At 44.1% G+C, this 14,621-nt stretch overlaps 1 protein-coding gene across 1 annotated transcript; it reads right to left on the bottom strand.

Moving 5' to 3' along the window:
• Nucleotides 1-1,372: 1,372 nt before the first annotated feature.
• Nucleotides 1,373-7,017, bottom strand: LOC110493327 (Golgi apparatus membrane protein TVP23 homolog A-like). Its single transcript, XM_036948679.1, has 7 exons — nt 6,295-7,017; nt 6,111-6,199; nt 4,259-4,403; nt 3,882-3,971; nt 3,215-3,340; nt 2,934-3,065; nt 1,373-1,725 (listed from the first exon to the last, which is right to left on the bottom strand). The coding sequence occupies exons 1-7, from the start codon at nt 6,301-6,303 to the stop codon at nt 1,699-1,701; spliced, it is 618 nt and encodes a 205-aa protein (XP_036804574.1). The 5' UTR covers nt 6,304-7,017; the 3' UTR covers nt 1,373-1,698.
• Nucleotides 7,018-14,621: the final 7,604 nt, after the last annotated feature.

The raw sequence follows: 14,621 nt of genomic DNA, 5'->3' as shown, positions 1-14,621 counted from the left end.
TGAGAGACAACGCTTCACTGTTTTAATCAGACAGACAGGAAACAGAAAGGTGTGTTTGTTTTATTAGCCATCAGACAGGAAACAGAGAGGTGTGTTTGTTTTATTAGCCATCAGACAGACAGGAAACAGAAAGGTGTGTTTGTTTTATTAGCCATCAGACAGACAGGAAACAGAAAGGTGTGTTTGTTTTATTAGCCATCAGACAGACAGGAAACAGAAAGGTGTGTTTGTTTTATTAGCCATCAGACAGACAGGAAACAGAAAGGTGTGTTTGTTTTATCAGCCATCAGACAGGAAACAGAAAGGTGTGTTTGTTTTATTAGCCATCAGACAGGAAACAGAAAGGTGTGTTTGTTTTATCAGCCATCAGACAGACAGGAAACAGAGAGGTGTGTTTGTTTTATTAGCCATCAGACAGACAGGAAACAGAAAGGTGTGTTTGTTTTATTAGCCATCAGACAGGAAACAGAAAGGTGTGTTTGTTTTATTAGCCATCAGACAGACAGGAAACAGAAAGGTGTGTTTGTTTTATTAGCCATCAGACAGACAGGAAACAGAAAGGTGTGTTTGTTTTATTAGCCATCAGACAGGAAACAGAAAGGTGTGTTTGTTTTATTAGCCATCAGACAGGAAACAGAAAGGTGTGTTTGTTTTATTAGCCATCAGACAGGAAACAGAAAGGTGTGTTTGTTTTATCAGCCATCAGACAGACAGGAAACAGAGAGGTGTGTTTGTTTTATCAGCCATCAGACAGGAAACAGAAAGGTGTGTTTGTTTTATTAGCCATCAGACAGGAAACAGAAAGGTGTGTTTGTTTTATTAGCCATCAGACAGACAGGAAACAGAAAGGTGTGTTTGTTTTATTAGCCATCAGACAGGAAACAGAAAGGTGTGTTTGTTTTATTAGCCATCAGACAGACAGGAAACAGAAAGGTGTGTTTGTTTTATTAGCCATCAGACAGACAGGAAACAGAAAGGTGTGTTTGTTTTATCAGCCATCAGACAGGAAACAGAAAGGTGTGTTTGTTTTATCAGCCATCAGACAGGAAACAGAAAGGTGTGTTTGTTTTATCAGCCATCAGACAGGAAACAGAAAGGTGTGTTTGTTTTATCAGCCATCAGACAGGAAACAGAAAGGTGTGTTTGTTTTATCAGCCATCAGACAGGAAACAGAAAGGTGTGTTTGTTTTATTAGCCATCAGACAGGAAACAGAAAGGTGTGTTTGTTTTATCAGCCATCAGACAGGAAACAGAAAGGTGTGTTTGTTTTATTAGCCATCAGACAGGAAACAGAAAGGTGTGTTTGTTTTATTAGCCATCAGACAGACAGGAAACAGAAAGGTGTGTTTGTTTTATCAGCCATCAGACAGGAAACAGAAAGGTGTGTTTGTTTTATTAGCCATCAGACAGACAGGAAACAGATTATAACAACGTCAGAAGTAAAAAAATAAAAATAAATACTGTATATATTCATAGAAATATAAAATTAAATCAAAATAATTAAAATGCTGAATATGAAACTGATGTAATTCCAGGAGCTTTGATGTTGATGGGCTTCTGTCCCCCTCTGAGTTCCAGAACATTCCCTGCTCTGTCTGTCACACACACACACACACACACACACACACACACACACACACACACACACACACACACACACACACTCAGAGAAGGCAGCTGCAGGTGATTCCTATTCCATCACAGCATTCTTGAGATGATATCAGGCTGAAAGACCAGGAAGAGGAGACCAATCACACAGGGTCCTGTTCATTAGAGATCAGAGGAGACCAGACACACAGGGTCCTGTTCATTAGAGACCAGACACACAGGGTCCTGTTCATTAGAGAACAGAGGAGACCAGACACACAGGGTCCTGTTCATTAGAGACCAGAGGAGACCAGACACACAGGGTCCTGTTCATTAGAGAACAGAGGAGACCAGACACACAGGGTCCTGTTCATTAGAGACCAGAGGAGACCAGACACACAGGGTCCTGTTCATTAGAGACCAGACACACAGGGTCCTGTTCATTAGAGAACAGAGGAGACCAGACACACAGGGTCCTGTTCATTAGAGAACAGAGGAGACCAGACACACAGGGTCCTGTTCATTAGAGAACAGAGGAAACCAGACACACGGGGTCCTGTTCATTAGAGACCAGAGGAGACCAGACACACAGGGTCCTGTTCATTAGAGAACAGAGGAGACCAGACACACAGGGTCCTGTTCATTAGAGAACAGAGGAGACCAGACACACAGGGTCCTGTTCATTAGAGACCAGAGGAGACCAGACACACAGGGTCCTGTTCATTAGAGAACAGAGGAGACCAGACACACAGGGTCCTGTTCATTAGAGACCAGACACACAGGGTCCTGTTCATTAGAGAACAGAGGAGACCAGACACACAGGGTCCTGTTCATTAGAGAACAGAGGAGACCAGACACACAGGGTCCTGTTCATTAGAGACCAGAGGAGACCAGATACACAGGGTCCTGTTCATTAGAGACCAGACACACAGGGTCCTGTTCATTAGAGAACAGAGGAAACCAGACACACAGGGTCCTGTTCATTAGAGACCAGAGGAGACCAGACACACAGGGTCCTGTTTCATAACTATGTCATTAATGTCCAGGTTAGTTCCTGTCTGTTTCATAACTATGTCATTAATGTCCAGGTTAGTTCCTGTCTGTTTCATAACTATGTCATTAATGTCCAGGTTAGTTCCTGTCTGTCTGTTTCATAACCATGTCATTATTGTCCCTGGGGAGGGACTAACCTCTAATCCCTGACCCTCTACCACTCCCCAACACTGACTATAACCTCTAACCCCTGATCTCAACTAGTCATAGTCATTATGAAACAGGCAGGGAGGGATTAACCTGGACAACTGACTATAACCTCTAACTCCTTCACCTCTAACCCCTGACCTCACCCGCTGGAGGAAGTGCTGTCCCTGCAGAAAGGAGGAAGGGGATGTGGGTGGGACTTCCTGTCCGCCGTTCTTGCAGCGCAGGTAACCATAGAGATTAGCCCCCTGGAGAGAGATACTGGCTACCACCAACACCTGGGGAGAGAGAGGGAGTATGGAGAAGGTACAGGTAACCATAGAGATTAGAAGGTACAGGTAACCATAGAGATTAGCCCCCTGTGGGGAGAGAGGGAGTATGTGTGTGTGTGTGTGTGTGTGTGTGTGTGTGTGTGTGTGTGTGTTACCAGCCAGTCTGTGTTCAGACAGAACAGGGTCGTGAAGAAGAAGCCGGTCCAGATGAGAGGACAGATGATCAGACCCGACCAGAAGATCCTGGCCTCCACCTCCGTACCACCGGCCTGGGGAGAAGACTACACACACAGACATCAGAGGACTACACACACAGACATCAGAGGACTACACACATAGACATCAGAGGACTACACACACAGACATCAGAGGTCTACACACACAGACATCAGAGGACTACACACATAGACATCAGAGGACTACACACACAGACATCAGAGGACTACACACACAGACATCAGAGGACTACACACATAGACATCAGAGGACTATACACATAGACATCAGAGGACTACACACACAGACATCAGAGGTCTACACACACAGACATCAGAGGACTACACACACAGACATCAGAGGACTACACACACAGACATCAGAGGACTACACACATAGACATCAGAGGACTATACACATAGACATCAGAGGACTACACACACAGACATCAGAGGTCTACACACACAGACATCAGAGGACTACACACACAGACATCAGAGGACCATACACATAGACATCAGACACCAGACATCAGACACCAGACATCAGACACCAGAAACCAGACACCAGACATCGGACACCAGACATCAGACACCAGCGTCTCACCTTGCTGTCCTCAAACACCCAGAGGCTCCTCCCATCCTCATCGATCTGGTTCCACCATCGCAGACCCACCAACAACCTGCCTGTCACATTCTGACACACATGTGAGAAAGTATGAGAGAGAGAGAGAGAGTGAGAGTGTGTGTGTGTGTGTGTGTGTGTGTCCTGTGTGTGTGTGTGTGTGTGCGCCCTGTGTGTGTGTGTGTGTGTGTGTGTGTTTGTGTGTGTGTGTGTGCGTATGTGTGCGTATGTGTGTGTCCTGTGTGTGTGTGTGTGTGTGTGTGTGTGTGTGTGTGTGTGTGTGTGTGTGTGTGCGTATGTGTGCGTATGTGTGTGTCCTGTGTGTGTGTGTGTGTGTGTGTGTGTGTGTGTGTTCTCACCTTAACGGACCAGAAGTCACAGGACAGCAGAGTGATGATCATAATGAAGCAGGAAGTAAAGCTCTTGGTGAACCAATCACAGAGGAGGTAGGTTACTATGGCAGCCACTCGGAAGAACAGATGCAGGAAGGAGGCGAGGGGGTGTCTGGAATGTCAGTCAATCAGCCAGTCAGTCAATCAGTCAGCCAGTCAATCAGTCAGCCAATCAGTCAGTCAGTCCACAAATTAAATTTTAACAAGCCACACCTGTTTATTGAAATGCATTCCAGGTGACTACCTCATGAAGCTGGTTGAGAGAATTCCAAGAATGTGCAAAGCTGTCATCAAGGCAAAGAGGTGGCTACTTTGAAGAATCTCAAATATAAAATATATTTAGATTTGTTTAACACTTTTTTTGTTTACCACATGTAACCACATGTGTTATTTCATAGTGTTGATGTCTTCACTATTATTCTACAATGTAGACAATTAGTAAAAATTTAAGAAAAACCCTGTCCATACTCATGACTGGTACTATATATCTATGTAGACCTATAGAGGGTAGATTCCCTCTCTATTACTGGGTACATCATGTAGACCTATAGAGGGTAGATTCCCTCTCTATTACTGGGTACATCATGTAGACCTATAGAGGGTAGGTTCCCTCTCTATTACTGGGTACATCATGTAGACCTATAGAGGGTAGGTTCCCTCTCTATTACTGGGTACATCATGTAGACCTATAGAGGGTAGGTTCCCTCTCTATTACTGGGTACATCATGTAGACCTATAGAGGGTAGGTTCCCTCTCTATTACTGGGTACATCATGTAGACCTATAGAGGGTAGGTTCCCTCTCTGGTCTCTATTACTGGGTACATCATGTAGACCTATAGAGGGTAGGTTCCCTCTCTAGTCTCTATTACTGGGTACATCATGTAGACCTATAGAGGGTAGGTTCCCTCTCTATTACTGGGTACATCATGTAGACCTATAGAGGGTAGGTTCCCTCTCAATTACTGGGTACATCATGTAGACCTATAGAGGGTAGGTTCCCTCTCTATTACTGGGTACATCATGTAGACCTATAGAGGGTAGGTTCCCTCTCTATTACTGGGTACATCATGTAGACCTATAGAGGGTAGGTTCCCTCTCTATTACTGGGTACATCATGTAGACCTATAGAGGGTAGGTTCCCTCTCTATTACTGGGTACATCATGTAGACCTATAGAGGGTAGGTTCCCTCTCTATTACTGGGTACATCATGTAGACCTATAGAGGGTAGATTCCCTCTCTATTACTGGGTACATCATGTAGACCTATAGAGGGTAGGTTCCCTCTCTATTACTGGGTACATCATGTAGACCTATAGAGGGTAGGTTCCCTCTCTATTACTGGGTACATCATGTAGACCTATAGAGGGTAGGTTCCCTCTCTATTACTGGGTACATCATGTAGACCTATAGAGGGTAGGTTCCCTCTCTATTACTGGGTACATCATGTAGACCTATAGAGGGTAGGTTCCCTCTCTATTACTGGGTACATCATGTAGACCTATAGAGGGTAGGTTCCCTCTCTATTACTGGGTACATCATGTAGACCTATAGAGGGTAGGTTCCCTCTCTATTACTGGGTACATCATGTAGACCTATAGAGGGTAGGTTCCCTCTCTATTACTGGGTACATCATGTAGACCTATAGAGGGTAGGTTCCCTCTCTATTACTGGGTACATCATGTAGACCTATAGAGGGTAGGTTCCCTCTCTATTACTGGGTACATCATGTAGACCTATAGAGGGTAGGTTCCCTCTCTATTACTGGGTACATCATGTAGACCTATAGAGGGTAGGTTCCCTCTCTGGTCTCTCTCTTACCGGATCTTTACCCCCCTGAGTGCTCTCTGCTCCTCCTCCTCGGTACTGAAATCCAACTCCACATCCTCCGTGTCGTCCACGAGACCACCCTGAACCGGCGCGCGCACACACACACAACCGTTAGACCGCTAGCTAGCCGGAGAAATGATTTAATTAAAACAACAACACTTGCAACATAGCCTACCTGTTTCATGGTGAGCGATAGACGGTCCAGACCTGTCCGCTATTTGCTCATTCGTTCTGTTCTGACAGCCCCGTCCGTTGTTAATGGTGGACAGAATAAACCAGGTGTCGCAGTGAAATGGGTCCGACTGGACCTCCTATCTAACCCACCAAAGAGATAGGAGATGCTCTCGCATCAGCATCATCTGGAAAGAGAGATGCGAACTTTCTTTCTGTGAGAGAAACACGCTACGTTGCTTTAAAAAAATAAATATATAGCCTACATTTAGCCGTCTTATACAGCAGGCTATGCGGTCGTCTGGGCTACTTCAGCTGTTGCTTTGACGTGTTGTATGTTTCGTTAGGTAGTAGCGGACTGTTTACGGTCTTACCGGCTCTGACCAGATCATGTCGCTGTCACTCCAACGACCGACGGTTCGCGGCTCACGAGCAGCGCCCTTAACAACAATACAATCAAAACTCTTCCTTCCTCCTTTCATTCCTGCTCGCCTGTCTAATTTTGTGTGTGTGTGTCAAGCAGTAATTTTATCATGAAACTGTATCAAAATGTTCATTTTTAAATAACATTGAAAACGCTGAAGAAGTCTTTGCTATATTTTAACAGACTGCACGTTGATTATAAGACAACAGCTGTACAGTCAACACACATTCAAATGTTCAATATACAGTTAGTCCGGAAAGTATTCAGACCCCTTCACTTCTTACACATTTTGTTACATTACAGCCTTATTATAAAACGACCCATGATGACATCACAATACCCCATAATGACATCACAATACCCCATAATGACATCACAATACCCCATAATGGCAAAGCTAAAACAGGTTTTTAGAAATGTTTGCTAATTTATTAAAATTGTAAAAAACGAACTTAAATATAACATTTACATAAGTATTCAGACCCTTCACTCAGTACTTTGTTGAAGTATCTTTGGGTTCAAGTCCGGGTTTGGCCGGGCAACTCAGACACATTCAGAGACTTGTCTCGAAGCCACTCCTGCGTTGTCTTGGCTGTGTGCTTAAGGTCATTGTCCTGTTGGAAGGTGAACTCCCAGTCTGAGGTGCTGAGCGCTCTGGAGCAGGTTTTCATCAAAGATCTCTCTGAACTTTGCTCCGTTCATCTGACTAGTCTCCTGACTAGTCTTCCAGTCCCCGCCGCTGAAAAACATCCCCACAGCATGATGCTGCCACCACCATGCTTCACCGTAGGGATGGTGCCAGGTTTCCTCCAGACATGATGCTGCCACCACCATGCTTCACCGTAGGGATGGTGCCAGGTTTCCTCCAGATGTGTCACTTAGCATTCAGGCCAAGGAGTTCAATCTTGGTTTCATCAGACCACAGAATCTTGTTTCTCATGGTCTGAGAGTCTTTAAGTGCCTTTTGGCAAACTCCAAGCGGGCTGTCGTGTGCCTTTTACTGAAGAGTGGCTTCTGTCTGGCTACTCTTCCATAAAGGCCTGATTGGTGGAGTGCTACAGAGATGGTTGTCCTTCTGGAAGATTCTCCCATCTCCACAGAGGAACTCTGGAGCTCTGTCAGAGTGATCATAAGGTTTTGTAAATCATAAGGTTTTGCTGCCAAGGCAGCATCTACTCTTCCTGGGGTTTATTATGGATCCCCATCAGTTCCTGCCGAGGCAGCAACTACTCTTCCTGGGGTTTATTATGGATCCCCATTAGTTCCTGCCAAGGCAGCAGCTACTCTTCCTGGGGTTTATTATGGATCCCCATTAGTTCCTGTCAAGGCAGCATCTACTCTTCCTGGGGTTTATTATGGATCCCCATTAGTTCCTGCCAAGGCTGCAGCTACTCTTCCTGAGGTTTATTATGGATCCCCATTAGTTCCTGCCAAGGCAGCAGCTACTCTTCCTGGGGTTTATTATGGATCCCCATTAGTTCCTGCCAAGGCAGCAGCTACTCTTCCTGGGGTTTATTATGGATCCCCATTAGTTCCTGCCAAGGCAGCATCTACTCTTCCTGGGGTTTATTATGGATCCCCATTAGTTCCTGTCAAGGCAGCAGCTACTCTTCCTGGGGTTTATTGTAGATCCCCATTAGTTCCTGTCAAGGCAGCAGCTACTCTTCCTGGGGTTTATTATGGATCCCCATTAGTTCCTGCCAAGGCAGCATCTACTCTTCCTGGGGTTTATTATGGATCCCCATTAGTTCCTGCCAAGGCAGCATCTACTCTTCCTGGGGTTTATTATGGATCCCCATTAGTTCCTGTCAAGGCAGCAGCTACTCTTCCTGGGGTTTATTGTAGATCCCCATTAGTTCCTGTCAAGGCAGCAGCTACTCTTCCTGGGGTTTATTATGGATCCCCATTAGTTCCTGCCAAGGCAGCATCTACTCTTCCTGGGGTTTATTATGGATCCCCATTAGTTCCTGCCAAGGCAGCAGCTACTCTTCCTGGGGTTTATTATGGATCCCCATTAGTTCCTGCCAAGGCAGCAGCTACTCTTCCTGGGGTTTATTATGGATCCCCATTAGTTCCTGCCAAGGCAGCATCTACTCTTCCTGGGGTTTATTATGGATCCCCATTAGTTCCTGCCAAGGCAGCAACTACTCTTCCTGGGGTTTATTATGGATCCCCATTAGTTCCTGCCAAGGCAGCAGCTACTCTTCCTGGGGTTTATTGTAGATCCCCATTAGTTCCTGCCAAGGCAGCAGCTACTCTTCCTGGGGTCCAAACACATTAAGGCACTTACATTACACAGAAAACAAAATATAAAACAGTACATCATATAACATTATTACACCACTACACATCTAGAATACAACATGTTGAATACCACAGTACAGCAATATCACAATGTGTCTGTACCTTCTTCACAGTCTCCGCTGTTCCATAAGGTGTATTTATTACCTTCATTTTAAATCTGATTCTACTGTTGCTTCAGTTACCTGATGTGGAATAGAGTTCCATGTAGTCATGGCTCTATTGTAGTACTGTGGAATAGAGTTCCATGTAGTCATGGCTCTATTGTAGTACTGTGGAATAGAGTTCCATGTAGTCATGGCTCTATTGTAGTACTGTGGAATAGAGTTCCATGTAGTCATGGCTCTATTGTAGTACTGTGGAATAGAGTTCCATGTAGTCATGGCTCTATTGTAGTACTGTGGAATAGAGTTCCATGTAGTCATGGCTCTATGTAGTACTGTGGAATAGAGTTCCATGTAGTCATGGCTCTATGTAGTACTGTGGAATAGAGTTCCATGTAGTCATGGCTCTATGTAGTACTGTGGAATAGAGGTCCATGTAGTCATGGCTCTATGTAGTACTGTGGAATAGAGTTCCATGTAGTCATGGCTCTATGTAGTACTGTGGAATAGAGTTCCATGTAGTCATGGCTCTATGTAGTACTGTGGAATAGAGTTCCATGTAGTCATGGCTCTATGTAGTACTGTTTGCCTCCCATAGTCTGTTCTGGACTTGGGGACTGTGAAGAGACCTCTGGTGGCATGTCTTGTGGGGTATGGGTGGGTGTCTGAGCTGTGTGCCAGTAGTTCTTGGTACATTCAGCTTGCCAACACTTCTTACAAAAAAAAAGTGATGAAGTCGATCTCTCATCCACTTTGAGCCAGGAGAGATTGACATGCATATTATTAATGCTAGCTCTCCGTGTATATTTAAGGTCTGTGCTTCTCTGTTCTGAGACAACTGCAATTTTCCTAAGTCCCACTTTGTGGCACCTGACCACAAGACTGAACAGTAGTCCAGGTGCGATAAAACCAGGGCTTTTAGGACCTGCCTTGTTGATAGTGTTGTTAAGAAGGTAGAAACTAGGGCCTGTAGGACCTGCCTTGTTGATAGTGTTGTTAAGAAGGTAGAAACTAGGGCCTGTAGGACCTGCCTTGTTGATAGTGTTGTGAAGAAGGTAGAGCAGCGCTTTATTATGGACAGACTTCTCCCCATCTTAGCTACTGTTGACCATGACAGTTTACAATCCATGGTTACTCCAAGTCAATGACGGACTGGCCGTCGGGAGCACCGGGACATGTCCTGGTGGCCTGAGGGTCGTTTTGGCCCGAGGGTCGTTTTGGCCCAAGGGTTTTTTGGCCTGAGGGTCGTTTTGGCCTGAAGGTCGTTTTGGGACTGCCGTGAATAGTCAACTTGACCAGCGATAATATAGCAAGCAGGAATGAGTTGACGGAGAATCCACGCATCAGGCGCGACTCTCACTCTCTCGCTGCAGTGTCCCTGTGCAAAAATAACAACAGGTCTCTCTCTGCGATGCACATAGCAACCGTCTCCACAAATAACAACAGGTCTCTCTCTGCGATGCACATAGCAACCGTCTCCACAAATAACAACAGGTCTCTGCGATGCACATAGCAACCGTCTCCACAAATAACAACAGGTCTCTGCGACCATAGCAACCGTCTCCACAAATAACAACAGGTCTCTGCGACCATAGCAACCGTCTCCACACACGCCCAGGCCGTGAGCGGGCAAACAGACCTAGATGTTCTGCACAGATTCTGTCAGACCTGGGCCCTGACAGTAAATCTCAGTAAGACCAAACTTAAGGAAATCTTTGACTATGTACAGACTTAGTGAGCATAGCCTTGCTATTCCACTCCTTCCAGTTCTCTGCAGCCAATGACTGGAACGAACTACAAAAATCTCTGAAACTGGAAACACTTATCTCCCTCACTAGCTTTAAGCACCAACTGTCAGAGCAGCTCACAGATTACTGCACCTGTACATAGTCCACCTATAATTTAGCCCAAACAACTACCTCTTTCCCTACTGTATTTAATTTATTTATTTATTTTGCACAAATCTACCTTTCCAGTGTTTTACTTGCTATATTGTATTTACCTTGCCACCATGGCCTTTTTGCCTTTACCTCCCTTATCTCACCTCATTTGCTCACATCGTATATAGACTTGTTTATACTGTATTATTGACTGTATGTGTTACGGTGCGTGAATGAGGACCCAAAAGCGAATTAACGTAAACAGAGCTTCTTTAATAACCAAACATAGGTAGGCTCAGATGGACCGGCAGATTCCGACAGGACAGGACAAGGTTGCAGCAAACATGACGATAGTCTGGTTCAGGCATGACTAACACAAACAAGAATCCGACAAAGACAGAAACAAAAACAGAGAGAGATATAGAGGACTAATCAGAGGGAAAAAGGGAACAGGTGGGAAAAGGGGTGACGAGGTAGTTAGGAGGAGACAAGGAACAGCTGGGGGAAAGAGGGGGAGAAAAGGTAACCTAATAACGACCAGCAGAGGGAGACAGGGTGAAGGGAAAGGACAGAAACAAGACACAACATGACAATACATGACAGTATGTTTGTTTTACTCCATGTGCAACTCTGTGTCGATGTATCTGTCGAACTGCTTTGCTTTATCTTGGCCAGGTCGCAATTGTAAATGAGAACTTGTTCTCAACTTGCCTACCTGGTTAAATAAAGGTAAAATAAAAAAATAAAAATAAAATTGAGAAAGACCGCCGTAGGCAGACATGGCTCTCAAGAGAAGACAGGCTATGTGCTCACTGCCCACAAAATTAGGTGGAAACTGAGCTGCACTTCCTAACCTCCTGCCAAATGTACGACCATATTAGAGACACATATTTCCCTCAGATTACACAGATCTATAAAGAATTTGAAAACAAATCCAGTTTTGATAAACTCCCATATCTACTGGGTGAAATACCACAGTGTTCCATCACAGCAGCAAGATGTGTGACCTGCTGCCACAAGAAAAGGGCAACCAGTGAAGAACAAACACCATTGTAAATACAACCCATATTTATGCTTATTTATTTTCCCTTGTGTCCTTTAACTATTTGTACATTGTTAAAACACTGTATATATATATAATATGACATTTGTAATGTCTTTATTGTTTTGAAACTTCTGTATGTGTAATGTTTACTGTTAATTTTATTGTTTATTTCACTTTTGTATATTATCTACCTCACTTGCTTTGGCAATGTTAACATGTTTCCCATGCCAATACAGATCAATGTTAACATGTTTCCCATGCCAATACAGATCAATGTTAACATGTTTCCCATGCCAATACAGATCAATGTTAACATGTTTCCCATGCCAATACAGATCAATGTTAACATGTTTCCCATGCCAATACAGATCAATGTTAACATGTTTCCCATGCCAATACAGATCAATGTTAACATGTTTCCCATGCCAATACAGATCAATGTTAACACATGTTTCCCATGCCAATAAAGCCAATAAAGCCAATAAAGCCAATAAAGCCCTTGAATTGAGAATAAAAAAAGAGAAAAGCCTTTGCCTTTTGACTAAATGCTACAAAATAAGTGACTTGTTTGCCAGTAAGGGACCAGATCAGTCAAAAAAACACACACACACACACACACACACACACACACACACACACACAACACCCAGCATGGCTAGCTAAGTAGCCTAGCTAATAATAGTGACAGAACGACACCCAGCATGGCTAGCTAAGTAGCCTAGCTAATAATAGTGACAGAACGACACCCAGCATGGCTAGCTAAGTAGCCTAGCTAATAATAGTGACAGAACGACACCCAGCATGGCTAGCTAAGTAGCCTAGCTAATAATAGTGACAGAACGACACCCAGCATGGCTAGCTAAGTAGCTAATAACAGTGGCAGAACGGCCGGGAGGCTAAACAGTTTGCACGTCTTACGTCTTTCGTTGAGGAATTATATCACAGCAACGAGTGCAACATAGCGATCATAATATGACATCGAAGGCAATATGTTTCAACTAATAGTAAACCTAGACTATGGACTTGCTGGCATTCGGTCATGACTCATACACTGTACAGCGAAACAACTAACAGTAAACCTAGACTATAGACTTGCCAGCATTCGGTCATGACTCATACACTGTACAGCGAAACAACTAACAGTAAACCTAGACTATAGACTTGCTGACATTCGGTCATGACTCATACACTGTACAGCGAAACAACTAACAGTAAACCTAGACTATAGACTTGCTGGCATTCGGTCATGACTCATACACTGTACAGCGAAACAACTAACAGTAAACCTAGACTATAGACTTGCTGGCATTCGGTCATGACTCATACACTGTACAGCGAAACAACTAACAGTAAACCTAGACTATAGACTTGCCAGCATTCGGTCATGACTCATACACTGTACAGCGAAACAACTAACAGTAAACCTAGACTATAGACTTGCCAGCATTCGGTCATGACTCATACACTGTACAGCGAAACAGTAACAGTAACCATGACACGTCCATTAACGTAACACAGCCTGTGTGACACAGCACAGGAAATGACAAAGATCATGAACACAGTGTGACACGGCACAGGAAATGACAAAGATCATGAACACAGTGTGACACGGCACAGGAAATGACAAAGATCATGAACACAGTGTGACACAGCACAGGAAATGACAAAGATCATGAACACAGTGTGACACAGCACAGGCAATGACAAAGATCATGAACACCATTAGTACCAGCATTACAAGTTACAATAATATAGAGAGCTGTATTAATGTAGCCTACTGATACATGATAGTATGATAATCCATGAACACAGTGTGACACGGCACAGGAAATGACATCAGCACAGGAAATGACATCAGCACCATTAGTACCAGCATTACAAGTTACAGTAATAACATAAAGCTCTGGGTTAAAAAATTAAGAGGCCACTCCAAATTAACAGACCTGTACGCTGTGATTTTAGATGCATTGGTGCTTTATTTATGAGATTATCAGTAGGGTAATGGTGGCCTGGTGGCCTGTTATCTGGGGGGAGGCATACAATCGATGACTTGCACAAATAATACAAGTTTAAGTTATTTACAATGTTAATATCATTAGAGAGAGAGAGAGAGAGAGAGAGAGAGAGAGAGAGAGAGAGAGAGAGAGAGAGAGAGAGAGAGAGAGAGAGAGAGAGAGAGAGAGAGAGAGAGAGAGAGAGAGAGAGAGAGAGAGAGAGAGAGAGAGAGAGAGAGAGAGAGAGAGAGAGAGAGAGAGAGAGAGAGAGAGAGAGAGAGAGAGAGAGAGAGAGAGAGAGAGAGAGAGAGAGAGAGAGAGAGAGAGCGAGAGCCGCCCGCCCAGACAAAACTCAAGTGTTCAGATAGGCTACTTATTGGTTAGTCCCAAATGTTTGTATTTTTTAATGTGGATAACTTTTTTCCCCAGATGAACATAGTGGCCAAATGTATAACTAGTTTGGTACCCATTACATCAACAGATAGGCTTAGCCCACAAATTTAGCGTTCTGGTGGTTTGCGTAAACCTGGGATGGAGTCAAATTCCTGGCCTGAATTATTGTTTCAGTTTCACGCTACAAGCA

The sequence above is a fragment of the Oncorhynchus mykiss genome, chromosome 17 (genome assembly GCF_013265735.2).
Source record: "Oncorhynchus mykiss isolate Arlee chromosome 17, USDA_OmykA_1.1, whole genome shotgun sequence".
Classification (NCBI taxonomy): Eukaryota; Metazoa; Chordata; class Actinopteri; order Salmoniformes; family Salmonidae; genus Oncorhynchus; species Oncorhynchus mykiss.
The sequence above is the reverse complement of the archived record's forward strand: the minus strand, read 5'-3'. Positions and strand labels throughout refer to the sequence as shown.

Excerpts from the sequence above, each read along its gene's own strand:
- LOC110493327 (XM_036948679.1), bottom strand. Across the intron at positions 3,972-4,258 it reads GTGACTTCTGGTCCGTTAAG|AATGTGACAGGCAGGTTGTT; the intron begins GTGAGAACACAC and ends CATGTGTGTCAG. Across the intron at positions 3,341-3,881 it reads GGGTGTTTGAGGACAGCAAG|TCTTCTCCCCAGGCCGGTGG; the intron begins GTGAGACGCTGG and ends CTGTGTGTGTAG.